This window comes from Heliangelus exortis, chromosome 1 (assembly GCF_036169615.1).
Source record: "Heliangelus exortis chromosome 1, bHelExo1.hap1, whole genome shotgun sequence".
NCBI classification, from domain to species: Eukaryota; Metazoa; Chordata; class Aves; order Apodiformes; family Trochilidae; genus Heliangelus; species Heliangelus exortis.
The window spans coordinates 19,148,895-19,175,963 of record NC_092422.1 but is presented as its reverse complement, the minus strand read 5'-3'; the positions used below and the strand labels follow the sequence as shown (position 1 = coordinate 19,175,963).

The window sequence follows — 27,069 nt, the reverse complement described above, 5'->3', positions numbered from 1 at the left end:
AAAAATATATACAGTATAGAAAAAACCTTTTTTTTTTTTTTTTTTGACTAATGTCCTTTCTTCTTGTTTCTGTCTGCTTTACATTGCCACAGTCTTTTTCCTTCCTCCATCTTACACTTTTTGAGACACAAAATAAAGGTAGAATCCAGCCTTCCTAATTGGTAATGGGAAGTCTTCTTTGTGTTTAAACACAATGCTCTGTTTATTGGAAACTGCTCTTCTGTAGAACCAGCCATCTCTTCATGTCATGCTGTCTGAATAATGCCTCTTGAAGATAGGGAGAAAGAATAGCATCTCAGTCAGGCCCCGTGGGGTTATAAGTAGCATTCTAGCAGTCTGAAAGGCTGAAGCCATCATTAAGTTGCATGCAGCTGTAGTGGTGTAGGTGGGTGAGTAAGAGCAACTCGGAGATGGGATAATGGTAACCTGGTACACAAGGGTCACTTTTCATTGATGGCATCACTCCATAGGGCCATTGTGTTCCCCCTAAATTAGGTCTCTGTTTAGCAGAGCTGAGCAAGCTCAGTGAAACAACCTCAGGAAAGCACATTGAAAAGCAGATTAGAGGGAAAAGCAGTTTGTTGTGTGTAATTATTTAAACCAAACTGTGATAAACTTTTCTCACTTCAGTCAGTAACTGCCCTTATCAGCAGCAAAGTAAATGCAGCAAGGACCAACCTTTCAGGAGCAGCATACCAGCATCCTGCATAAGAGCAAGGATGACTTTCACTGGGCAAATGAAGAAGTTAGAACAGCAGTTAAACCCAAGCTGTCCTTTAAGTGTTTTCCTTAGCAACATGATTCATTTTCTGGAATGGATTTTTTCAGTGCCAAGACAACAAAGGTTTTGAATTTGGAAAATCCCTTTCAATTTGTTATTACTAATTTGGATGCAGATACACACTAATGGAAAAATCCTATATTAATTTCACACAGTTTACATATAAAACAGATCAAAATAATTAGCAGTCAGTGTTGGTTTGAGCTTGCATAAACAAACAGACTCCTCTCATTTCTAAACTGAACAAATTGAGATCTTGATCCAGCTCCAAATGAAGTCGGTGGGGGAGTTGCCTTTAACTTCAATAGATATATGACTCAGCTTAATTCCCCCTGTGGGACCTGTCAATGTGTAAAGATTCCTTGGAGGTTAATTGCTTGCAGGAGAGCCTTTGCCTGGGATGTAAAAGGAAAGTGCACATTGCAGAACTAAAGCATTAGCTATATACTGCAGCCTTGAAAAGAAAGTGCCATTTCAAGCAAAGGGATCTCTTATTTCAGTAATCCTGCATTTTATTACTAAAATTTGGTCATTCGTTAATCTAGAGTATGTCTTGGAGAGTGATTTCCTTTGCCATCTTGCCTGATAGCAGTTAAAGTAGGAAAAATGGTTTTATGTTTTCCTGAAATTACTCCTTTTGGCTCTTTTTAAATACTCTCTTTTAATAGTACCTTTTAAAAAAATCACTACTGTAAAATAGACTTTTAGAAAGTATTTTATAAAAGAACCATGAAAGAAATAATAGAGTTGTGGGAGTGGGAATTTCTTGACTAAGTAGAAAGAATCGTTCTCATTTACACTTCTCATATTTAAGTGAATAACTTATTACATAAATGTGCTTTTTGCTATTTGGAGAAAACGGAGACATATATTTTATACATACCTATTAAAAGTTGGAGGGGTACTATTCCTTCATCATTAAACCTATATAATCTTTCTCCCATGTCACGTTTTTTGTAATCCTTTTCTGTCTGTATTACACTTGGAATAATCCTTCTCATTCCTTGTCACATGTGCATTAAACCTCTTTAAAATTACAGACTTAGGGCTTCCAAAACCAGCATTTTATTTTTTGTTGTTGTAAGTGTGATGACTATTGTCAAATTACTATTAAAAATCTCGTGTATATACCAATCTGGAATTTATTCTCAGAGTTTTTAGCTTCATAAATTACTGTATTTGGTCAGCCATAACATGTAGTGCTGGCTTCTCAGTTCACTGCAGCCTTTGTTATTCATCTGGAGTATGAGCCTGTAACTATTAGCCTGTAAATAACACAGTATACAGCTCAGTTTTTCAGAAATACCTCTGAAAGTGCTATGAATGTATTATTATTTACATATTTTCAAGCATTCTCAGTGGCAAACAGTATTAATCCTTGAAAACCAGCCAGGAATGCCACTTCAAAAGGATTTTTTTTTTTTTAATCAGAAACTTGGATGATATTTTGCTTTTTTAGGATTGTAGAAAAACCTTCATATATGAAGGACTGAAACTTTGTGGTATAACTCTGACAGAGCACTATGGTTTGCTTTTCTTCAAGTTTTGTAAGACACTGCAAAGCATTCAAGTTTATAGTCAGAAGAGTGAATTGTCTTCTTTCTCATGGCAGTCCTGTCGATAAACTTTGCTCTGCATCATTTTACTAAACCTTGGTGTGAATGCACCTGAATACTATATATGCTTCCCAGACTTTAAAAAATAATAATTTGGATTAAGAAAAGATTTGGGTAATTATTGGTCTCTGGTAAAGGAAGTCAATCCTGTTCTCAGACAGACTCTTTACTGTTCTGCATCCGGGCTTTGCTAAATATTATGGGGTTGTGGAAGGAGAGACTCTGATTCAATTAAGCTGCAAGAGTTTGAAGATGGTTTCAGCATGCTACCAATAGTATGCTATAGAAATAGTATGCTCATAAAAATATATGACAAACAAGTCCAGAAGATTAAAACTACAGTACTTACGGACAAATGTCTAACTGACTAAATAATGTTATGTCTGTAATTGCAGTTTTCTAGGTACTTTGCTAATGAAATGTAATCACTATTAGGAAATATGACATCCAAAGGTATTCTTACCCAAGTATGCAAAGTGAGATTTGTAGTATGGCTTTCAAAGAATATTAAGTTCTTGTGAGCATGTTATTAGCCTTTCAATAATTTCTCATGTCATTTCTGTGTCCTCCAGAAGTTTTTAAGCTGCTGAGGAATTTCAAATACATTTAGAAGCAGGGTTCAAATCTCTAAGTTATCAGAGTTTCTTAAGTTTCAGAAATACTGTTAGCTGAATAAAGGAGAGACCAAATCAGTGGGATTACTGATCAGTTTTTCTGATTTGTCTTTTTGTCCAGCTGATAGATAGAGTACGCAGAATGAAGTAGGGGTTCCCTTCTCTTGCAGGGCTTGAAGATAAAAAAGGGTATTCAAACTTAATATGATGGATATAGCTGGGATATTTATGGAAAGGAATGTGGAGCAACGTAGGAACATAAATCCATTGAAATACAGGTTCGAATAACGCTGTTGCCAGTTTTTAAAGCAACTGTTACAGACCTCTAGAGATACCAGAGAGGCTGTGAGATAAGCTTATAAGGCCTGTTGAAAGTGTTTTTAAAGTTAATTTCTGATACAGTTTGTGTCTCACATAAATGAAATAATATTTCCCTTACTGGTGCTGCTAAAAGTCATTCTCTTGGCCACTGAGTCCCCTTCAGAGACTTGCTTTTCCTGCCATCCGAAAGAAATAATGATATAATTCTTGTCTGTATTGACTCTAGAACTTTCTCCAGGTAGTCTCAAGCTAATACAGATCACCACTGTTGGTCCATATGGAACCTCTCCTTACTGTGTCTGTGTTTCCAGTCTAATCTCCATTTCCCCTTTGCTTCCTATGGCAAGCACTGTAAAGCAACCACTTTATTGCCTCATTTGAGTCACTCTTCAAAACTCACACCTTCTGTGGGCATACGTACCATAAGGCTGAGGCCAGCAAGACCTGGGCTGGTGGCAGGCTGTGCCTGCTGCTGCTGACTGCCAGAGAATGCTGCGGTCACTCCCAGAGTTATTTGCTACCTCATTTGACCTACATCCCCAGAGCCCATTTGTTTGCCTCACCCCTAACTACACCTTACCTTTGAGAGTATGTCTACAGTGCTCTCCAGAGAAGTAATTACAGAGTGTACAGTCACACAGTCTCAGAGGAGGGCAGTGGGGCTGATGGCCTTCATTAATTCTTCAGAGTATCTGTTTTGCTGTCTGCTCTGTGATTCTCCATTTTCATTGTGTCTTTAACCTGAACAGTAAAACTGCTCTACTTAAGTGTACAACTGCAGTCCAAATGTAGAAATAGTTGTAGACAGTGAACTGAGAAAGGACTACCAGTTGTCAAGGGTCTTTGTCAGGAGACGTGACATGTGCTGTAAGACATTGTCTCACAAAATTTTCCTTGTAGTATATGAACACTGTTCAGGTTGTGCATGAAATGTTGTTCCTGCTGCTAACTCTGAGGAGCAGCAAGTGGTAAACAAAAAGGTTGTGCAGGCATGGAACTGAAAGCCTGGAAACTAAGCATGAGTATCTGAAAGAGATTGTTGATGTCAAGAACTTACTTTTCAGCATTGATGTCTTTAAGGTTAACAAAGCAAACCACACTGAGGAAAATAGGAAAATATGCTGATTTGTTCTCCAATAAGAAATTTGTGTTTGGCACCACAAACACAACCAGGCCTCAGACCAACTTAAATGAAAACAGATTTTGATGTTGTGGATTAGTGTTTTATGAAATATATACCCACCTATTAAGTAGCTATACTTTTCAGGGGTAAAAAAGAGTGACAGATGATCTGAAGTTTTCTTCAGTTACTTTGGCCTTGCCAGGAGCATAATTTATATCGTGTAAGGAACTGAACTGTTTAACCTGCAGATTATAGCAGAGAAAATAAACTTTGGTTTGAGGAGGGGTGAGAACTGGTTGGCCAAGTGCTACGGAGCAGAAGCCCATGCCAAACACTTAAGGGTGAGCAGAGCACGTGTGCCTAGAAAAGCAGAGTGGTGAGGCTGGCACAGCACATCGTGATGACATTTTGAAGCTGCTAAACACAACCATCCTTCTGTGACCGGGTGCCTTCTACTAGGTCCTCACCGTCGCACACGGCAGAAGGAAGAGGGACTCCCCCCCGCAGTCGGCAGCACTGCGGACCCAGCGGGGCGGTGCAGACCCTGCCCAGGGCGATGTTGGGGATGGCCGGGGCCGGAGCTGGGGTCACATTGTAGGCTCAGCCCAGGGGCGGCCGGAGGAGCGAGGGGCTCCCGGGGCGTTCCCGCCCCTCCCCGTCCCGTCCCGCCCCGCCCCGCCCCGCCGGGCCACCGCCCCCGGACGGCGCTGCCCGTGTGGCCGAGCTCCTCGCCCCCGCCCTCGGCGGCCGTCGCTGCCATAGCGATGCGGGAGCGAGCGACGGCGGGGACGGGCTGCAGCGGCGGGGTCCCCCGTCTCCCCCCAGGTAAGGCGAGACGCCTCCCGGCAGCATCTCGGGGAAGTTGTTGTGGACTCCGCGCTGGGAGCTGGCTTTTAATTTTCGTGTCGTTCTATTTGTTCTCCTGCCTCTTGCCCCGCTTCCTTTCTGCCTGCTCAGGTGCAGCTTCTCCCGAAGCCGCTTTCTCTGGGAACTTTTCTGCCGAGAGCAGCATCTCATTGTTGTTATATGGTGTCTGATTTTGTTTCGTTTTTTTCCCATGTGGAAATGTGCGGTTCAAGAAGAACGCAAGGGCCGGACGAGGTTTCGGTGCCCGGCGGGCTTTTGTCTGGCCCCGGGTGCCGCGGCTCCAGGGACGCGCTGGGCTTGGCCCTGCTCAATTAGGCTCGACTCGGTTCGGCTGAGGTCGGATCCACTGAGTGGCTCTCCTCGGCCCGTCTGGGATCGGCTCGGCTCGGCCCTGCAGCCTGGGGGGCTCCCGCCGCGACCGTGTGAATGAGGGGGATTAAAAACAGCGGCGAGGGAGATTTCAGGCGTCTCACTGAAACGGAAGAAAATCCTTTTATCTCCTGGGGGACAGAGACTCGCAGAACTCCTTTTAAAGTGCACTCGGAAGGGAGCAGCCTTAAAACCGGTGGATACGAACACCAGAACTCCCGCGTTTCACGCGGTGCTCGCGGAATCACTGTGCGGGGGCTGCTGCTGCTGCTCCCCGGGCCCACTCGCTCCAGTCTCATCTCCATGACAAGTCACCAGAGATTTTTGCGTGTCCTGGAGGGCTCAGCCGCCGGGCCCCCGCGTCGCCCGTCCCCCTCCTCCTGCCAAGGGCCATCCCCCATCCCCGCTAGCCCTTGGAAGCCGCTCCCCCCCCCCCCAACCTCTCCCGACCACTTGGGTGGAAAGGGGACAAAGAAGTGGCTGGGGGTGGCTGGGACTATCTTTCCCTCAAGCACAGATGAGCATATTCTCTCCCTTCAGGGTGGGGGGGAGTGCTTCCAAGCAGTGTTGTGTTTTTGAAGTTCCCACTGGTCTTTGCAGAGAGAACTGTGAGAGACCATCCCCCTGCAGTGCCATGACCTTAATTTTCAAGATGGTGCCAGCTTCAAACTGGGCATATCAGTCGTTTCTGGGCATTGTGTAGCATGGTGGTACAAGCATCTGCTTGCCTGGCCAAGACCCCCATCCAGGGGAGGGGAGGCATAACCCATGGTGTCCACACAACTTTTCAATTCACCAGAGTGGTGTTTGGGCTGCTGGATCTCTCACCCTCAGCTCAGGGGGAGATCCCTCATACAGCATGTTCCAGTCACAGAGGCCCTGGTCACTTCCAAATTCAAATTTTCATCATGCTGTCATGACAGCGTTAGGTGGCTTCTGACTCTGTTTACTTCTGATTCTTGTTTACTTTTGCTAGGGAAAACCAGTTTGCTATGCACTTGATGTAAGTCTTAGGTTTATGTACTAGGGGACGGACAAGACTGTCAAGTGTCATGCTGCTTTCTGACCGCAGCAAGTGTAGGAAAAATTATGTATGTTTGCCTTTGCCTACTGTTTGAGGTGGCATTTGATAGATGTGCTCAGTTTATTGATGAAAAGTTCTTGTGTCTTGGGGCTCAGTGCTGAGCACTGTAAGAAGGAAGATTGTGTTGCTGTTGTTGGGGGTTTCTCTCTATACATGTGTATGTAGATTATAGTTAGTGTTGTAATGCAGATGTGCTAGTCATACTGAATTTATTAGCTTGTTAAGCATTGGAGAAACAAGTACATATTGTAATTATTCTGGTCTCTTAAATTGCTAATGAATGCAAGTATACCTTGAGGGAGGTATGGATGTCTTCTCACCACTGCAACACACCTTTATTCAGCAAAAAAGGACTTCATTTTGTGCATGCCTTTATTTCCTACAGTGGGGCTCAAACTTCTTTAGTTGTTGACTTTGTAAGGAAATATCTTTAATGGTTGCTTTTGTTTTCCTGATGCAGGCAGTGCAGCCTGAGGAGGTCAGCTCACCCAGTGGATGTGAAAGGAAGATAAAGCACAGTGCAGCAGATGAAGGGGAGGCAGCCAGGTCAGCTGGCAGAGACAGCAGCGTGGCTTTGAGCTACCCCAGCCTCCGTCTCCATGCGTACAGCATCGAGAGCATGACGACATTTCCCAATGGCTGTGGAAACAGCACCACCGTTACTTGTATAGTTATGGATAATAAAGAGCCCCAAAACCAGTCTGCCTGTGTCAGGCATAACGGGGGATACAGCAGCACCGACAGTCATGAGGAGGAAATTCAGGAGGATAATCTCAGCCCTTCCAAAATGATGCGATTTTTCACCACCCCTCGGAAACGGGCGAATTCCAGCTCTGACAGGCCTCGGTCTCTGGTTTTGATGGGCAACTCGTCCACATGGAATGCTTTGTCTTCCATCAAAAAAATGGGATCTTTCAAGAAATTGAAATCTTCGGTTCTCCAAGGAATTCAAACAAAGGAATGCCCAGATATCTTAAATGAGAAAGGTGTGAGCAAGCAGGGTTCAAACGGGGCAGTGGTGAGAGTTCAGACTAACAGGTATTCCTATTCAGGGCCTCTACATGATTTCCAACACACGGTGGATGGTTTAGCTTCTGACTGCTCTGATGTGGAGGAGAGTGATGAGTCTTTCCTGAGGAATACTCATCGCTCACGCAGCATCAGGCGGGCTTATGGTGCTGGCCGCATAAACTTGATAGACACAGATAAAGTTCAGAGTCATCACAACTGTACTAGGCCAACATCACCTGTCATCACAGAGCCAAAGATCTGTGAAATTTTGGTGAAAGACTCTGAAAACAACAGAATCATTTATCGGAGAAGCAAAAGTTCAGATAATTTGAACTTTCTGAAAAAAAGCTCATTCAAACGGAAGTCCACCTCAAACCTCACCGATCTCAAGGTTGCAAATGAAAAACAGATGTCTCCAAGGTCTGTGACTGTTACTTCTCCTGACTCAGACAAAACTGGTGGGAACCCTGAGAGGAGATCCAAGAGGTGGAAGAGCCCTATCAGGGCAAAGGATTTTGACAGAGTTTTGAAACTTGTCAGTAACGTTACTGACGTTTCATGGAAGAAGGATGTCCCTAAGAGTGCTGCTCCTCCCAGCGAGCAGTCCCCAAGAACAAGGTCAAACAGCAGACTGCACGATGACTACTCCCGCAGAGTTTCCAGCAGCACAGATCATGACAGAAAGAGATGCACCTCCCCAGTATCTAATCCAGACTCCTCCTTGCCAGGAACACCTTGTCTGCAAAGCCCTACAGTTGCTCAGGATAAAGAGGCTGAAATGAATGTAGCTGTTGCTGAAGACAAAAGCCTCAGGACATCATCAGGTAGCCCCTGTACTGATAGCTTATCACTCACCCTGAATGACATCAGTCCATTTCCCAATGAAGTGTTTAATTCAGACTTGGGTGAACCAAAAGCTACCCAGCAGTTCACATGTGAAGCTGAAAACCCTCATGTTCCAGTCAGGCCAACTACTCCAAAGCCTCAAAGTCCCACGGCAGAGAAGGTCAAGTGCAATATGAATTTCCAGTTCCCAAACCATCACAGCATGCTGTCACTGAGCTCATCGGAGAGTGAGGAGAGAGTCGAAGTACCAGGGCTGAAGCTGAGCAGGAATCCTGTTTGCTTCCAGGACTCAGTACAAACTGTGTACTATGATGATGGAAATGAAGACAGTGGCATAAGCAGCCACTCTCAGCTGAGCCTCAATTTAGCTTCTGGTGCTGAAGAGAAAAAGGAAGAGGTAAGAAAGAAAGCAAAGTCCTTTAGAAGATATATATATATATCTATCAGATTTTGTCTTTATTAATGCAAAACAATGCAAACAATGCAAAATAACCTGAATATTAATAGCTGTTGCAGCTTGTTATTGCTAAAATATTCTGACAGCAGTTATTTCCTTTAATATATTCTCTTTGGATGCTAACGTCAAATTATTTTTCCTTTGTGCATTAATGTCAAAGTTTGGGCAGCAAAGCTATTCATGTACATTTTCAAGGGAAGCTTACTGCACCCTGCAGATATACCACCTTGTCATGAGGGTTTGTCAGATTTTGCCAGCCTGAGCAGGGTCTGGTTGCATTTCCTTTCAAGCTGAAAAGTCTCTGAAGGGTCTGTATATTTTCAAGTAGTGTTGATTTGTTGATTCAGTTGATTCAGTATAAAGCACTTTGCCTGTGGAAGCCTTGCTGAATGTGGCAGTACTTGTTGAGCAGTGTGGCATGAAGGATACAGTATAAAGGTTTAAGCATTCACTATATCTGATGTTCTCACCATTCAGTGATGGCCAAGCTGGGGGTTAAACTATCTGGGTATATATTTGCCTGCAAATTTCAAGCAGTGCTAATTTACATGCTGGATTGAGTGCTTTGCTACTAATGTTTTGGTGGAGACACCAGGATTTGACTGCCCCTAAGACAAGTCCATACTCCCAGTAGACAGCTAGATTGTGCTGCAGCTGTCATAACCCTGTGCCCTTACCTGAAGTATTGTGTGAGCTGGCACTGGAGCAGGTGCAATGATTTGGCAGTGATGGTGAAGAATTGTCATATGTATCCTGCATCCGTTTGAGATAGTGTGGCTCACCTCAGCCCTGGCAGTGTACAGAAATCTGGTTTTGAGGTACTCAGGGTAAGGCAGTAGAGAATCCTGTATGAATATTACACGTACAAAATAAAGCTGACATACTCTTTAAGCCACCTCAGTTTGACTAAAAGTATCTTACACTTTAGGGGAGAGACAGACAAAGGCTATTGTTGCAGCCATAAAAACTTCAGCCTTTCGTGCTGTAAAGTCTTATAACTTTTGTGCAGCCATCTTACTTTTTAAAGTTTGGCATATTTTTTGCTAACTATCTGTAAGTTGTTACAGAGCTTATCAATCTTGTTTTTCTGCCAAAGAAATGCGAGGTTCCTCTACTGTAGTGTTTGCAGCTATGGTGAGATTGGAAAAATAAACACCATGTGTATAAATACTGGGGCTCTGAGTTTATTCCTCCTCTGGAGTGCCGGTGTTGCTACATCTGTGCTTATTTTCCAAAACTCTCTCTTAAGAGTGGATGCAAGGAGATGCTTTCACACTTCCAGAAGAGGCCAGAGCCCTAGTGTGGACATACATAGCTGTATTTCTTGGGGATAAAATGGAATTAATGCTACTCATCTACCATCTAGTGGTGATCTGTGATCATGACCCAAGAGAAATTCAGTCCCTCCCCTTGGCTCCCATCAAACCAAGACAGTCTTTAAATGAATGTGTTCATTGGGTGGATAAAAGTTACTGCGGTTTTAGTTTTAACACCACATTCTGTTATTATCTGGCATGCAGTTTAAATTTTTTCTTTACATTATAACATATTTTAGGTTAATTGTGAGTGCCTTCGAGTGTTTGCTTCAGTTGTCTAAAACACAGGGTGTTCACTGGTGGCAGCTCTGGGTTTGTGTGGTGGGGAGGCAGCTGGTGTGGGATGGATCCCTTCGGGGGATGAAGGAAGTGGTGGCCAGGGGATGGGCTCCTTGGCTGCTGGGGCAGCAGGGAGGAGCTGTAGCCCCCTCCCTCTGCTTTGGGCACTGCCTGAAGCCCTCTGTGTGTAACAAAACAACTGCGGCCACCCAAATGGCACAGCTGAATTCAGACCTCTTCTGATCCAAAAAATCTAAGTTTTTGGAGGTGGTAGCTGTGAAGTAGAAGCAGGAGTTGTGCTTACTTCCGTCCTAATATCCAAAGGGGGTAAACTCTGTTCTCCCTTTTACCACTTCTGCTCCACATCCCATAAACAACCCTAAAGCTGTGGTACTCAGTGACTATAAAACAGGGACAGTTGTATAATTTCTCCCTGTCATTTCCTTGGAGGGTTTCATTGCTTGCTTCCTTTTTCTTTACAGCATGGGTGGAGGTAGCTTGGTACCAAAGATACTTACACCAGGTAATTTTTAATTGGAGTTTATTCACCCTGCAGGTACTTTTATGAATGCTGCATACTCACACAATGAGGTCATTTGGGTTTGAACTTTTGACTACAATTAATTTTTAACTCTAGCTTACACCCCTGTGTACCCACCTAGCAAGTTATACCCTAGACAGTTGAGCTCTTGGTTAATTCTCAATCATCTGAGATGAAATGCTGAGCCATGCAGATTTGAAATTTTCAAAACTTTGCCTGAACCTTAAATATACTGTCTTGATGTTCAAATCTGCACTGTTTCCATGTTTTTTGCATCTTTTTACATGGATTTCATGTAAAAGCCAATATGTATTATAGTACAGCCACTAATATCGCCGTGGCTTGGAGATACATTTCAGTAAAAACATTTCAAGGTGCTCAGTGGTCAGACTCAAAAGTGTTCTCCTTTCAGGGCTGGCTGCTGTAGCTGGAAGCAAATTTAGTTTGTTCCCTGACCCAATCATCTAGTAGATTAGCCAGCAATTGAAGTCTGTGGGACTCTCCTCTATATTTTCCCAAATGTGGAAACAATGTTTTTCTCTTGAGTTTCCCTGATACTGTAAAGCTGATTTTCCAGTGTTCACACAAGGGTGTCTGTCCATGAACCAATGCTTTAGGGATTTTTTTTTCTTAGACGATTCAGTCTTAAGACCCTTTTACTTTGTTGGTTTCACCAAAATGCAAGCTTTGGACTGGAGCAGGGGAGGTGTTCAGCCTTTGCTGTTGGTCCTCCCTAAAGTTGCTTCCCAGGGAAGAGCTAATTAAGTGCAGGCAGGATCTGTGCCTCAGCACTGCTTCAGCTACAGAGGCGTGAGTCACCACAGCTTGTTTGTGACTTCCAGTGCCTTCCCAGTCTCTCCTCTATGACACTGCCACTTTTATTCCATATAAATAGCATGACGAGAAGATTAAGTACACGTTTGTGTTTGGACTGTTTCACCTTGTCTTTACTTTCCTGATGAAGAGCCACGTTTCACTGTAAACAAAAAAAAAAAACTTACACCCTTTGCTTTGGATTGGCACACGTCAGCCACTAAGGCTGCCTAAACAAAACACTGTTCTGAATTTCTTGCAGAAAAGACAGTCAAGTTATTTGACATTTCAGTCTTTCAAAAACTCTTAAGAGCCCTTGCTATTTAAGTTGCCTTGCTGGCATCTGGCTTCACAGCACACCAGACTTTTTATTACTTAAATACCTTATCTGCATGACTATAAGTGAATGATAACCTATAGCGAAGAGGCAACTCTGCTGTAGTTAAGGTGGAGTCACATTTTATTTGCAGACTGTAATTTAAGTGTTCTAGGACCCATCTGTTGACCCATTTATGTCCATGCCATGCAAAAGTCAGTGACCCCAACTAATCCATGCCATGCAGTCCCCCAGTGCTCAGCTGATGGCAGAGTTGTGCTGGTCTTATCTGTACTTAACAGTACAGATCTCTGGGCTCTGAATATTAAGCACACATGGCTTAACTTGGGAGACAGGTTCTGGAGGAGAAGAGGAAGAAGAGCTTTGTGGGAATACAGAGACAATTAATCTCTGTCCTCACTGTTCGTCCTCCTGATTTTTTGCTTCAGAAGACGTCCTCACAGTGAAGGACCAGAAGTCAGTGGCTGGGTGTTCAGTACCCACAAGGAGCATGCACCAGCCAGGAGCTGAGAATGTGCAGCCTCTGTACCTACCACAAACTCCTGTGCACTGTGGGGTTGGGCACACCTGCTGGGAGTTAGGGTGTTTCAGCTCTCCAGACTCTTATTTTATAATTTATTCACCCTCTGGTTCATCCACATACAATTTAGATTGTGGTTTAATCATCTTAATCTGCATAACTGAAAGTGTGCTGTGAAGGATGAATAGATAAAGTAAATAAAGGTGGGAAGTTTTAGATTAGGTTTTCTTCTATGTGGCTTGCAATTTGGAGGGAGGACTCAGACTCCTGTGGCACTCTGCTCTTGTTGGCCAGAACTGTGCTTGGGGACAGAGCAGCAAAGCACTGTAAGAGGCTCTCAACAGCATCTCTGGTGGCAAACTGAGGTTTCATTTAAAGCGAGTGACACTGCTAAACTCCCTGAGTGGCTCTTCACAAGTCAGGGTACATTCACACCATGTCTCCACCCTTCACAGTTGCTCAAAAAGGGACTTCCAAGAGCACTTACCCAGGGCTGAACCGGAAACCACTGTGCATTGCTGCAGACCCAAACTGCAGAACCAGTCACTGAAATGAGGCAGAAGGGAACCCTCAAAGAACACATGTATTTTCTTTCTCACCTCAGCAAAAACTACTCAGCCTTGCTGCAGCAGAGCTGTCTGCCTTTTAGTACAGCCTGTAATCATGTTTTATTCTATCCTTTTCTAGGAGAAAGAAGAACAAGGCAGTGGTGACAGTAATCTGATTTCTGTATCAGAGTAAATTTTTTAACAAGTACGTGCAGTGTTGAGTAAAATTGGTCGTGCCTGAAAACTGGTAGAGTAATCCAGGGGTTATTGTCATCCCCGCAAAAGGTTCTGTGGATGCTGAAAGGGGATGTTCAAACAGGCTCCACTGCATGTAGGCTGGGCAAGCTGCTCCCTTTCCTTACTTCATATGTGCACCTCTGCCTTTCCAGAGTGTCTGAATCTCTGGTAGCTCTCTTCTGACACCTTAGTAATACCCAGGCACTGCTCACCCTGGGATCAAGAGTAATAGTACCCCAGAGAACGGAACTGCACTTCTGGCCATGTAATTTTTTTTTCTCATTGAGTATAGTGTTGGGTTGTCAGCACTGAAAATGCATCTCAGTGCCAGGAGGTTGCAGTCATAGAATCACAGAATTTTCAGGGGTGGAAGGGACCTTTAAGTTCCAACCCCCTGGCCATGGGCAGGGACACCTCCCATTAGATCAGGTTGCTCAGAGCCCTGTCCAGCCTGGCCTTAAAAATTTCCAGGGATGGGGCTTCCACCACCTCTCTGGGCAACCTGTTCCAGTGTCTCACCATCCTCATGATGAAGAACTTCTTCCTAATTTCCAATCTAAATCTGCCCTCCTCAGTTTGAACCCATTGCCCCGAGTCCTATCACTACCTGACATCCTAAAAAGTCCCTCACCAGCTTTCTTGTAGGGCCCCTTCAGATACTGGAAGGCTACAATGAGGTCTCCTTGTAGTCTTCTCCTCTCCAGACTGAATGACCCCTTCTCTCTCAATCTGTCTAAATAGGAAAGGTGCTCCAGCTCTCTGATCATCCTCATGGCACTTCTCTGGACACACTCCAGCACGTCCCTGTCTTTCTTGTAATAGGGGCTCCAGAACTGGATGCAGTACTCGAGGTGGGGTCTCATGAGAGCAGAGCAAAGGGGGAGAATCACCTCCCCCAGCCTGCTGGCCTCACTTCTCTTGATGCAGCCAAGGATCCCATTAGCTTTCTGGGCTGCAAGTGTACACTGATGGCTCGTGTAGAACTTCTCATCCACAGCACCTGCAAGTCCTTTTCCCAGCCTATATCAGTGTCCACATTGAAAGCAATGTCCAAATTGAGCAGAAGCAGCTGTGGAGTTTCCTCCGAGCCACCTGTGATTCCCCTTTCTGGCATCCCAAGGCTGCTGTGCTGCTCATGGTACCAGGATGCTGCCAAAATTGCTGTGTCAGGGTGTGAGACACTGAGCATTGGAGGAAACTGAGCACAGCAGCCTCAGCTCTTCCTACTCTGAGCTCAACCACAGCAGCCTCACCCTTACTCCATGCTCTGGAAAGTAATAGTTTGCAGACACTGAGTTGTCCAAGGCAGCTGCACCCCATGCAAGCTGGAGTTTGTGAGTGCTGCTGGGTCCTGCTGGTGGCTGGGTTTGGGCTTGGGCAGGGATGATGAGACTTTGATCTGAAAGGGTGGAAAGTGAGGGGAACCAGAGGACCTTTGCCTGGAGAGAGGCTGAAGAGATGCAAGAGACTCAAAGGCCTGTGGCTTTTTATGTTTTGCTTTGTTAGCATAAAAGTTCCACTTTCAACCTGTAGTTATCATGTAGCTTTTGAGGTTTGCCAGCAAATGTTACAAAGACCGCTTGTAAAAAGTTGCCTCGATTGCCAAATGAGATACAAATAAGAATTTTTTTAGTCCTATTACTTGAGCTGGGGTGTTACAAGAAAATTTAGAAATTATTTAGAGGTTATTAATGCCTATATGTCTTCTAAAATAGGCAGAGGATATGAATACTCCTTTACTATGCACTATGTGCTTGCTGTTCCTGTTCAGATACTGAAGTAAAGAAGGGAGAGCATGAAGAAGAGAGAAGGTTGTGCATCACTCAGCCATCCCCAGGTATCAGTCACCAGAAAAGTTGCAGAAACAGTTTTCTGGGTTTAGCACACTTGCATTTTTATATGACTGATGAGGTTATTTCTCCAAAGCAAATACATTTCCCTGCAAACTCCCCTGTGCCTGTTGGAAATGTTAGCTGATTTAGTTTTGGAAATGAGTTAAGAGGAGAGGATGAAGGAAATACTTGAGAAGAACAGATTTAAGGGTCATGAAAGCCACTTGTCATTTCCAGTTCAGCCTTTTGCTTCCTCTGTAATTTACATGACTTAACTGTTTTGTGTCTGCTCCTTATCTGTGAAATGTGGATATTACAAAGGTGAATTCACTAATCTTGGTGATGCATGTTGCTGAGAGGGAAAGCATTATGCTTATTGATTATGATAAGCAGGCTTTCAAGGATTAGGTCAAATGAAGCAAACCTGCATTAAAAAGGCCTTAGGAATACATAAGCAAATGTTGTTTGTGGTCATATCTGTAGAGCCTGATGTTTTATTACAGGTATTATGGGTGTATTTGTTAGTTTAACCACCACAATTGCTTTGGTGTCAACCCAAGAGTAGAAATATATATTTTTTTTTCCGGTTCCTAAAACTTCCAAAATTAGTGTTTTACCACAGTAATTTTGTGTTGCTAATGGGGATTGATTTTATCGTACTACAGGTAAAGTAATGTAATATAATTTTATTTTAGGGCAATGCATATTTTTTTCCTGCTGCTATTCTGGGAGCTTGTATTAGTACAGTCCAGGAGTATTCCTTTAGCAGAGTTCTTCAAATTTTTAAACTGGATTCAACCAATTTTGAAGGGTAGGAGGGGAGCAGGAAGAAAAGGCACATCATCTCACTATAATGTTTATAACTACCAAGCAGCTACAACTTATGTTAAATTTTTAATACGGTTGTATTACTTTGACTTCTTCTGCTTTTCTTGTTTGTATAGGTGTAAATGCATATGTTCTTAAACCAGTTGTAGTTGTTTCACCAATCATATTCTGTTGTCTTGCAGATCACAGGTTGAATAGCACTGTGCTTTCTAGGGATAATTAATCAATGCATTTATTTGGGGTCTTAGAATCTGGGAAAAGATCTTTAAGATCATATAGTCCATTAGCCATTAAAGGCTATTTGGAAAGATATTAGTGTCAGAGGAGGCACAGACATGTAAAGAAAAAGAATATAGTATAATTTGCATTTAATTAGAAAGGAATAGATTAAAATTTTCTTCCTGTAGGTGAACTGGACTGGTTTAATACTTCTTGTTAGTCTGTGATAGAAGATGCAAACCTGGACTTAATAGGTGCTTTCTTCTACAGAAAAGCAATCATTTTCATGTTACCTACTGCAGTGGTGGCATCACTGTTAGAAATAGTCAGCCTGGTGGATCAACATGGAACCACTGGGCTCCCACACCACTTCAAGACCTTTTTTATAAAATCTGGAAAGAAAGCAACAAAAACTATTTTCTCTAGGAGGCTTTATAGTATCTAGAGTCTCACAGAGTCTCAAAACTGTCACAACGGTTTGTAAATATAAATATTGATCATGTCCATGAAATGTAACACAAGCTTTTGACCTCAGTTAGTAGTGATGATAAATGAACTTCAACTAATGCCCCCCCTTGTATTCATTGCTATTTTGCAATGAATACAAAGGTTGCCTTTTATCATGCACTTGGGTAGAGACCTGTTGTCCGGACTTTTCCTCTGTTAAGTGAAGGTGATAAAATAATTTAGGTCATGATCACTTTGTCCTTTATAGTTTTGCTAGCTAATATGAACTGAAAAATCAATTCTAATATTGTTATTGAGTTGCTAGCATTTAGCAGTTAATGTGTTACACAGAAATGCCAGCTAATTAATAATAACCAATTATAATACTGGCATATAGCTGTCATTACAAGCATAATAAGTGTGTACATTTTTATATAGACTTCTAAACACACAGAGAAATGTGCACTTCTGTGATTAAAACACAGAGATATCTACATGAAATAGCGAAAATGTGGTGATTTTGCCCTGTGACTGTTCCAATCACTACTTTTAAGCCTTGTCATTTACAGAGAATATGTCTGATTATCCATCACAAATTTCATTGAAAATATGTGTTAATTGTGTTCTGATACTTCTCAGCCTGCTCAAATGTTTTGTGGTTTTTGGGTTTTTTTTTATTCTCAGCCAGAATTATTTTTCATTTATCATACCTTTGTGTAATTTGCATTTGGAAATCAATATGCAATTCTTGCAAATATGCAATTAGATTTTTATTGTCTCCTTCCTTGGGATAAGATAAAGGCAGTTGTAGCTAGCAGGGATACGTTTCAGTCAGGGAACTCAAGGAAAAATACAGAGATACCAAAACAAGATGCAATGCGACTTCTTTTGGAGCTCAATAAATAAATTTTATAAAGGGCAGTAGGGAGACAGTTATTTTAGTGACAAACAGTTATGAAATACCCTGGAGCATCAGCTCCCATGGGGGTTTGTGGGCAGCAGCCTGTTTGTGTGGCACCTGTGGGAGGAGGATGCTCTTTCTCCTGGTGACTGGCAAGGCTGGAGGTCCTTTTCCAGGAGGTGCCTACCTGGGACTACCCAGAAGATCGACAGGTAGAAAACATTTGGGAGATTTGTGTCCCCTTATACTGCCATTCTTGTTCATATGTATACTCTATGCAGCATTAAGTGTTTAAGTATATTTAGAACATAAAATTTAAAAAGTCCAAGCAGGTGCTGGTAGAGGTAGAAATGAAGATACAGCCTGAGTGGTTGCAGAACCTGGCTGCTCTCATCTGGCTGTAGAGGTTATGCTAAGATTTAAGTGGTTAAACACCTGATGCTGATGTTGCTGACATTGGTATTAATGAGTAACAGGCAATGCCAGCAGCTGTCATGTGCCATTAAATGCACAGGGTTGTACCAGTGCCAGGTTGAGTTGAGTGAGATCATGATCCCAGTCCTTGAAACTGTTGTGCCTGGATTGGGAAATCAGTCTGGGGCCAGGCTAAGGAGGGATTTGCTCTGTCTGGGTTGACTCCACAATGTAGCTGTCTGCCTGGGAGCCTGGGAAAGCTCCTGCAGTCAGGGGAGGCACACCCTAAACAGGACACCTGGAAGTGGCACCTAGAAATGAGCCGAGTTACCTAAAAGTAACTGTTAAGTGCAGTGAGGTGCAGGTGCCTGAGACACCTGCACACAGCTGGAACACACCAGGCAGGGAAGCTGCACCTTGCTGGAGTGGGAGACAGGGACCAAGAGGGTTCCCCACAGCATTGGTGAGCATGGTTGTAGGTGCCTACATCTCCCTGCAGTCAGGTTTGGCACCTGATGCCTGTCTGTAGTGCTCTGTGGGCTTGGCTGGCATTTGTGTTTGGGGGCTCAACTCAATGCCTGGCTGTCAGCACCTGGTGCTGCTGGAGGTGCCTTGACTGGTTCCCCCTGATCTCCAGGGGCCGCTTCGGAATGGCCTGTGCCTCCCATAGGTCAGACTTGCACACTGTGGAGATATTTTAGATCCCTGAGGAGAGCTGAAATGGGCCTGGGTGCCTATGGTCAGGCAGCAAAATCTCACCCCAAATGTTTGCAGGCTCTGATGACAGCTTTAACATCCAGCTAATATGCAGAAACCTTCATTGCAGTCATCAAAATTCAGATGTGGGCATCTGGAACTGAATCCCCCTCCAAGAATGGCATATTACATGGGAGCAATAGTGAATAAAAGCATAGCCTGGGTCAAAGCAAATGTTTATTTTAAGTTGTTTGTGTTTGTAGGTGCACTGCTGTCAGGAAAAAGGAAAATGATTGAGAAACAATAATTTAAGTAATATGCTGTTTGTTATTGGAATTTAGCTGTCCAGATTTATTAAACTATATATTAAACTATTTATTTTGTATAAGTATAAATAAGCAGAGCTGTTTGTGTTTGCAGTCTTGGAAGAAATGTAACCTAAGTTGCAGCCTGAAAGACAAGATAAATAATCTAAATTGCTGGCATTGGTGATTCTGTGTTGTTGCTAGAATAGCCTACCAGGTGTAAACTTCAGAAAATCAGTGTGAATCTAGCTTAGACCTTCTCAGAAATCTTGAAATTCCTTAAAATTTCTGACCAACACAGTGCATGAGTCAGGGATTTTTATTTTCATCCAATATTTGATTTTTTATTTTCATCCTGTATGAAGTGCTGTGTATAGCTCTATGCATGTCTGTAGGTGTTACTGACAATAATGGTAGAACATAAATATCATTTCACTTATAATGGATTAATGAAAGGAAGATCATTTGAGGTCAGTGGGGCTGGACCAGTAGACAAGTGGAGCAAAATTATTTCCTCAGATTTTTTTTGTTGATGTCAAGAATCACACTTATGCTTAAGTGGTTGCAGTACTGGAGCCTGTGTTGCATGCTGGATATTTTATTCCTATTAGTAAGCAGCCACTTGATCAGGTCCTTCTTGAGTAGGTTCCTTAGAGGAATGTGAGGTTATCAGCCTGGTTGCTTCTGATTTTTGCTATGAGAGGACTACATTTTCCATTTTATTAGTAATCTTCAATGCAGCTTACAATCTAAGCCAAAAAATGTACGTCCTTCAGCATTGTTTATTGCACAGCAGAGATTAATCTTGATGTCATTTGGATCACTACTGTAGGTGGAGTGCTGCAGAAGGAGAGCAGTCCTCTCTTTGCAAATGTTATTGCTCAAGATAAGGGTGTAAAAAGCAGATTAGGAGATGACATGTGACGTGTCCTTCCCTCGGTCTAAAAGTACAGGATCATGGGATGAACTTCGCCTGACTGGTCACACAGAGAGTGTGTTCACATTTGTAGCTCTTACGAAAAAGACTGCAGAACAAAACCATAAAATGACTCTCATGAGCTCCTTTCTCAGTCACTGCATATGTGGAGACCCTTTGCCTGTGTCTGATTCTGAGGTAAGAACCTTATTTAACCTGTGATTTTGCTGCTCTGTCCTTGGGGGGACTGGGTTAAGGGACAGCTTTGCTGGAGGCTGTGTTGGTGCTCCAGCCAGGGAGTCACTCAGCTGAAACTGGTCCTGAGCTAAAATCTGCAGAGAAGCTGAAGCATGCTTGTGTGACAGGTGTGATGCCATAGAAACCAGAATTTATGCAAGTGCTCTATTTAGAATAAATTTCATGCTGTAAGTGAAATAGTTGGATGTAGAGCAATTTATGACATTGATAATTTTTCATAACCTAATTGCAGTAATCATTTTAAAATTATGATTGTTTAATAACTCAGCCTGCTGGCTGAAGTGTGTTCACAGTGAAATTTGTCTTAAGATATCTTTCAAATAAAAAGTGAAATCTGCCACTGTATTAAGTGGTCTTCTAAAAAAGGCTCATTGGAGTTGTACTGGCCTGGTTGGTTTGAGTAGGTAGAGAAGAAGGTTACAGAAGAAAATACTTTTTAACAGGCATAATTGTAAAAGGCTTAATCAGGGCTGCATGCTGGCTTTGAATATGCAGTACCTGAAAAGCCTTTATCTGGTGTGAAACATGAACAAAAACATGTCCAGAGACAGACAAAGTTATGTCTCTTGGGTTTTTTGGAATGAAATGCACTTGGGTAGTCTAAAGCTATCCTAATAGAGAAGCAGGATGATTTTTTTACAAAAAGAGAAAAAGAAACCATATTTTGTATGAGAAGTTGGAGCAGAGAAAGCTCAGCAGTGCTTTCTAGTTTACCACTCGCTCCATGAGATGTCCACAGAAACTGCCACCCAGCCCAGAAATACCCATCTTCCTCTCTGTTTCTTTTTTGTTCTTTGTAGAGAAGTCAGGAAAAAACAATGAAACACTGAGAATTTGGAAACTTCAGGGAAAAATTAATATAAGTTTTTATGTGCAGTATTTTTTTTAGAATAAAAACTGCATGGGTTTTGCTAGAAAAAAATTACAGCAGCGTTACTCCTAATGTGTTGAAATCCTTAAAAAAATGTTCCCTCTAACAATTAATTCAGTTATTTTATTTCCAAACATGTAGTTGCAGTGCAATTGTGATACCTGTAGGCATTATGCTCCATGAGCCAGATGTGCAGTTCAACAGGAACAACACACTCATTTTCCAAGTTTCCTCTCTGAAAACATCAGTTTTTCCTGTATTTGTGTTATAATGTGTCTCTGGTCCTGCTCTGTATGACTGTAGCCTCCCTGAGCATACAGAAAAGTAGCTTCTCCCTTCCAGACTGGGTGAGCTCAGTCACCCAGTTTGCACATGGGTGCACAATCTCTACATCTGACCCGTGAGGGTGTGGGAGGGAGCAGTAGGATGGGGTGGAACTGCCTGGTTTGGTATCGGCTTATGGTTACGTGGGATCAGCAAGCAGTCCAACTGCAGCCTTGCTGTTTATTTCCCTCACTGAACAGAGAGAGTTTAAGCAGAGAACATCACAGAATCATAGAATAGCTTGGGTTAGAAGGGACCTCTGAAGATCATCTTGCTCTAACTCCCTGCAATGGCCAGGGACATCTTTAACTTGATGTAGTTGCTCAAAGCTCCATCCAGCCTGACCTGGAACACTTCCCATGGTAGAACATTCACAGCTTTTCTGGGCAACCTGCTCCAGTGTCTCACCACCTTTGTTGTAAAGAATTTCTTCCTTATCTCATCTAAATCTGTAATGTGAAAGTGTTGCCCTTTGTCCTGTCAATAGAGACCTTGGTACAAAGTCCAGAAACACAGTGTGCTGTTTGAATTATTTTTACTGGTGTTGCATGTAGCATCCTACTTGTGCACAGGAGTCCAGTGAGTGCCAGAACTGTCCCTCCAGAAAATCATTCAGTGTGTTCAGTACTTATGATAGAGCCTGTCTGTACTGCTGACGTAATAGGTGAGTTTTTAATGTTATTAGTCATGTTTGCCTAAGAGGTGCTGATGATTGGGTGTTAACCTTACACAGCACATGCATCACAATGTCTTTCCTTTGCAAAGTTACTCCCTCCCTGAATTGTGAGTAGCAGTTATTGTATTGATTATGGTAACACTTTCTTTTTAGCAATGTTAAGTTGTCCTGCCATGTGAAAAACTCGCAAATTGTTAAGTGTCAGAAAATTCTGTGGCTTATTTGACTTGTTCACATTTGAAAAGGTTTCTTCTGATGACCACTGGAGGAGGTCACCATCCCAAGATGAAGAAAAGACAGATACACAAAAGGTTACACCCAGGAGGTGGGGCTCTGGAAAAAGATCTCGTCCTAGACCTCTCTCGGACTATGGCCAAATGTCAGTCAGAAGTTTCTCTATACCAGAAGACGCAGTGGTGGTGGAGTCCCAAAACACAGACTGCACAGATGGAGAGAATCAGCCAGAACTGACTTCTGCTGGGTCTGTGATCCAAAGCAATACAGTAGGCTACCACAGAGGGCGAAAAAGAAGACCCATCTCTGTGATAGGTGGGGTCGATTTCTATGGAAGTGGTCCGGCAGAAGAGATAGAAGGTCTGCTGACACAAGTAAGATAAGAGATGTGCTCTCTGCAAACTGCAAAAGACCCTTTCACTTCCTTGCCTCTATCTTCAGCATAGAAAATAGAATGGATGCTTCCTTCTCTTCCTCCCCTTTTCTCAAGCTGGCGTTGTGTACTTACAGTTCTGCTTTCCTGGTCACTAATTACTTTGTCTTGTTAAAAAACAAACCAGCATGGAATAAAACTGATAATGATTTTGGGATAATCCTTTTCTTATTGTAAATTAACCATATTTCTTACTTGAAATTGTTGGTATGTCTCGTATTGGTGCATAAGAGCTGATGAGTGTGCAATACAGCTTTATGTGTAATCACATTACAGGGTGTAGGGCCTGAAGAACAGAGGATTACAAACAATATGATAGTGACTCGTTATTTATTGATCATTCCAAATTCTCCAAAAGCAGGCCTGCTCAAAACCTGTGTCATTAGCTGTTGTGTTCAAAATCTTTGTATTAGCCTAGCAATGAGACCTAAAACTAATATGGAAGTAGCTTCAGGAAATGGGTAAAAAAGTAAGGAATTAATGAAATAAAGAAAGAATCTAAGAAAACTGTAAAAATAGAAGAAAACTTTCACTCTGTTTATGTACTACTAAATTGACCTGATAGAACATAGGAAGCCTGTAAGAAAATTGCAGGGGTTGAGTTAGTACTTGAGCAGTACCTATATACTTACTTGCCATCTCTGTTGGCTTAGGTAAGAAAGTGAGAAATAAAAATCTTCTGAAAGATAAAAATAGCTCTTTTTTTTCCTGGAGGTTTTTTTTTTCCTGAGTGGGTATGATGTGTAGAGGAACTGCCTGTTCTTATGGTAGTGGTGACCCTGTCCTATAGTTTGTTACAGCATTCCAGGCTCATTGGCTTTTGTAATATTGCACTGATCAGGTGTTTTCCACTTTCCAGAAAAGCTGGATGACACTTAACCTCAAGCAATTGTCAAGCTGATAAAGCACACAAAAAAGAAATAGTATTTACATCCTCAAAAAATGTGATTCCAGTGGTTATTAATGGAATTTGAATCTTCTTAATCTTTCTCATGCTACTCGATCTCCTGCTGGGAAACTCAATGCAGTATCATTCATGGGTATGGTACTCCCCAGTTGGAATCAAATGCTGAAAAAGTGTCAAGATTTTTGGTCTCCAGTGAAAAGCGATTTTTTTTAACATGAACATTGTTATTGTATATTGTACATTTTTCTTTATCATTCCCTGATTAAGAAATGCACCTTGAGACAAAATTCCAACTGAAGCCAATAAACCTTTTACCCAGGCCAAGGCTATAGTTTCAGCCCTACCTAATTGGGATATTTTAAATTGAATTTTATTGCTGCTGAGCTTGGAGGAAAAAAAAAAGAGGAAAATTATTTTTATAAATTCTAAACCATCTTAAGTCAAGCATAATAGGTGTATTTCAGGGGTCAGTAAGTATTGGCAACCCAAATAAACCTTTCTGTGAAGTGCTTTGACATTCTCCAAGCCATTAATTTACTGCTGAAAACAAATTGATCTCTCTTCAAACCATACTTTCATCAGTTTATTAAAGAAGGAACATGCATTGAGGCTGCTGTTTGAGCTGACTCTGTGCTCCAGTGCTGCCATGAGAGCTGTTGGGGTTAAATGAACACATTGCTGTTTCACTGTGGTCAGGACCAAAACTATGGAGCATTCCCTACAGGGACACACTTTTAACCCAAATTAAGGCCTTCCCGGGCCTGTCACTGAGTAACAGCAAATCCTCATCTGTCAGGGGAATGAGTCTGGACTGAAGCCTTACAAGAAAATTTTAGTTGTCCAGAAATTAATAGCTTTGTTGCTTTATCAGCCAGTGATTTGCATATAGCAATTGCCAACATTTCTATTAGCTATTTGATGCAATACATCAGACCTGCTCTCTGTGGTGTTAAGCAGTGACAGGATCCTGATATATTGCTAAAGCACTGAAAAAATGAGGTTTAAAGATGAGGTTGGAGTTATATCATACTCAATACACACAGGCTTTTGGCAGTCATATTAGAAAGTGAATTTGTAGCTGGAATGTAAAGAGTGACTAATGACCAGGAATATGCTTGCTAGAACTATTTTATGTTGGCTTTCCAAAGGCTGGTCTTCACCTTGCTGGGTTTTTTTCTTAAAAGCTTTGAAAACCCATGGGAATATTTGAAAACTTTAATGCTGATTCTTTCTTTTTGGTGTTTTGTTTTGTTCTGATAGCTTTGGTGTACGAAAACATTTTTCAAACATTACTATATCATTGGTTTCATGATAGAATGTAAAGAGAGAAAAGAAAAAACAAACCTGATTTTTCAGATTGCTTGACAGAAGGGTCTATGAACAGTGAAAATTGAAAAGATAAGTCCAGATATAAAGATGAGTTTCTCTGAAGGTCATATGCTGAGGTTTGGCTGTTTAATGTTAAATGTTTGCACAAGGTCACTCAGCCTGCCTAATGTGGGATGACCTGGGGAAGACATAAAAATAGACTCAATTTGAAAATAAAAGAGGGGTATGTTCTCTAATCATAATTAAGCAAACAAATGATTTAACTGAAGAAAATGGCTTCTACATAAAATTAGGAGTAAACTTAACAGTACCTTTTTTTAACGAGACTTCTGGGATCTTCAGAGCACAGGACCATTTTGGCAATTGTTTTTGTCTTGTATAATATATTTGCTTTACTTAAAAGCAGTACTATTATTTGAAGAAAGCAAATGTCCCAGACAATAAATGTAACTTCCATACATAGCATTTCTTATCATTCTTTTGCTTTGGTTCTAACACCAGCCAGCATGGCACATGCTGTTCTCCAAGCAGTTACATCCGAGAGCACTTGGGCACCGAGGATTACAAGATGTAAGTTATAGAGCACATCTGATCATAACAGAAGGTCAAGGGGTTTTTAACATAACAGAAAACAACATAACGTAATAATTTTTTTTTTTTTTTTTTTTTTTTTGCAATACCCAGGGCTGTGGTTCAAACAATGGCACTTCAAAGTGGGGGATTTTACTGCCCCTGTAATTAGCTGGACTATTAAAAGAAACCTTACTTCATACCTGAGTTTTGCTCAATAGGACTTGCAGGTAGCTTTACTAATACTGGATTTTCTTGTTTTCTCTGCAGCCTGTGACACGGCCACCTGTTCCAGCACACCAGGTCCCCCCTTACAAAGCTGTTTCAGCCAGGTTCCGCCCACTCACCTTCTCACAAAGTACCCCCATCGGCCTGGACCGGGTCGGACGGAGGCGGCAGATGAGAACATCGAATGGTGAGATGGCCCAGTCCTTTTCACTTTCTAGATCTCAGCTTCATACCTTGGTCAGGAAGGGAACTGTAGTGTGAAACACAAAAGGGTGCAAATCAATTCAGTGACAAAGTGACACCCAGCTAAGCTGCTATGTTTTATGACTTGCCTATTAGTTGCTTTTCCTGTTGTGTACATTTAAAACTTGTTTTTCACATCTACTGGTTGACATTGCTATGGCTTATTCTTCTTTACCAGTTACACTCTTGTATTTTCCACTCTCTAGTCACATATTTGCCTGAAGGTAATAATAGAATATGAGGGAAGTAAGGTCTAATATGCTTGAATTCATAGCCAAACCATAGCCACACCACACATGTATTTTTAATTTTCTGTTTGCCATGTGTTCAGCTTAACTACCTATATAAGCATGCCTTAAATAATTAAGCTGCTTGTTTCAGTGAACTATATGCAGTTGCAGTTACTTATTCAGTGGTGAATGCAGCAGCCCAGCCAGGGTTCTGGGACATAAGGGTCAGATTGTTGGAAAAGATTGCCTTTTTGGATGCAATACCCTCTATCAGACTCTCTGATGTGCCCTGTGAATTTTTTCTATAATTGTTTACTATTAGCATGCAATTAATATAGCATGCTATATTATATTAGCATGCTATTAATATAGTTAATATCTAGTATTAAAGGAATATTTATTGGCAGGTGGGACCAGCAGAACCTGGGATTATACTATGTGTATTGAGCAGGAAAAGATTCTAAAAAAAAAAAAAAATAATCAAAATCAAAAGCCCTGAAAGCAAGGACTTCGAAGTTTGAGAGCAGT

The 27,069-nt window shown here is 42.1% G+C and overlaps 1 protein-coding gene across 7 annotated transcripts in view; it reads left to right on the top strand.

Moving 5' to 3' along the window:
• SPATA13 (spermatogenesis associated 13) overlaps window positions 1-27,069 on the top strand; it is a 156,021-nt gene that overhangs the window by 102,781 nt on the left and 26,171 nt on the right. For 3 of the 7 annotated variants that reach the window (XM_071735952.1, XM_071735981.1, XM_071735963.1), the window contains exons 2-4: window positions 7,236-9,029; window positions 22,613-22,975; window positions 26,111-26,255. In XM_071735952.1, coding sequence (XP_071592053.1) covers window positions 7,236-9,029; window positions 22,613-22,975; window positions 26,111-26,255 — 2,302 coding nt within the window. Of the gene's footprint in view, window positions 1-5,186; window positions 5,281-7,235; window positions 9,030-20,154; window positions 20,437-22,178; window positions 22,356-22,612; window positions 22,976-26,110; window positions 26,256-27,069 lie in introns of those variants that run through there. The other 4 variants (XM_071735973.1, XM_071736013.1, XM_071736003.1 and 1 more) reach the window with 4 other exon arrangements.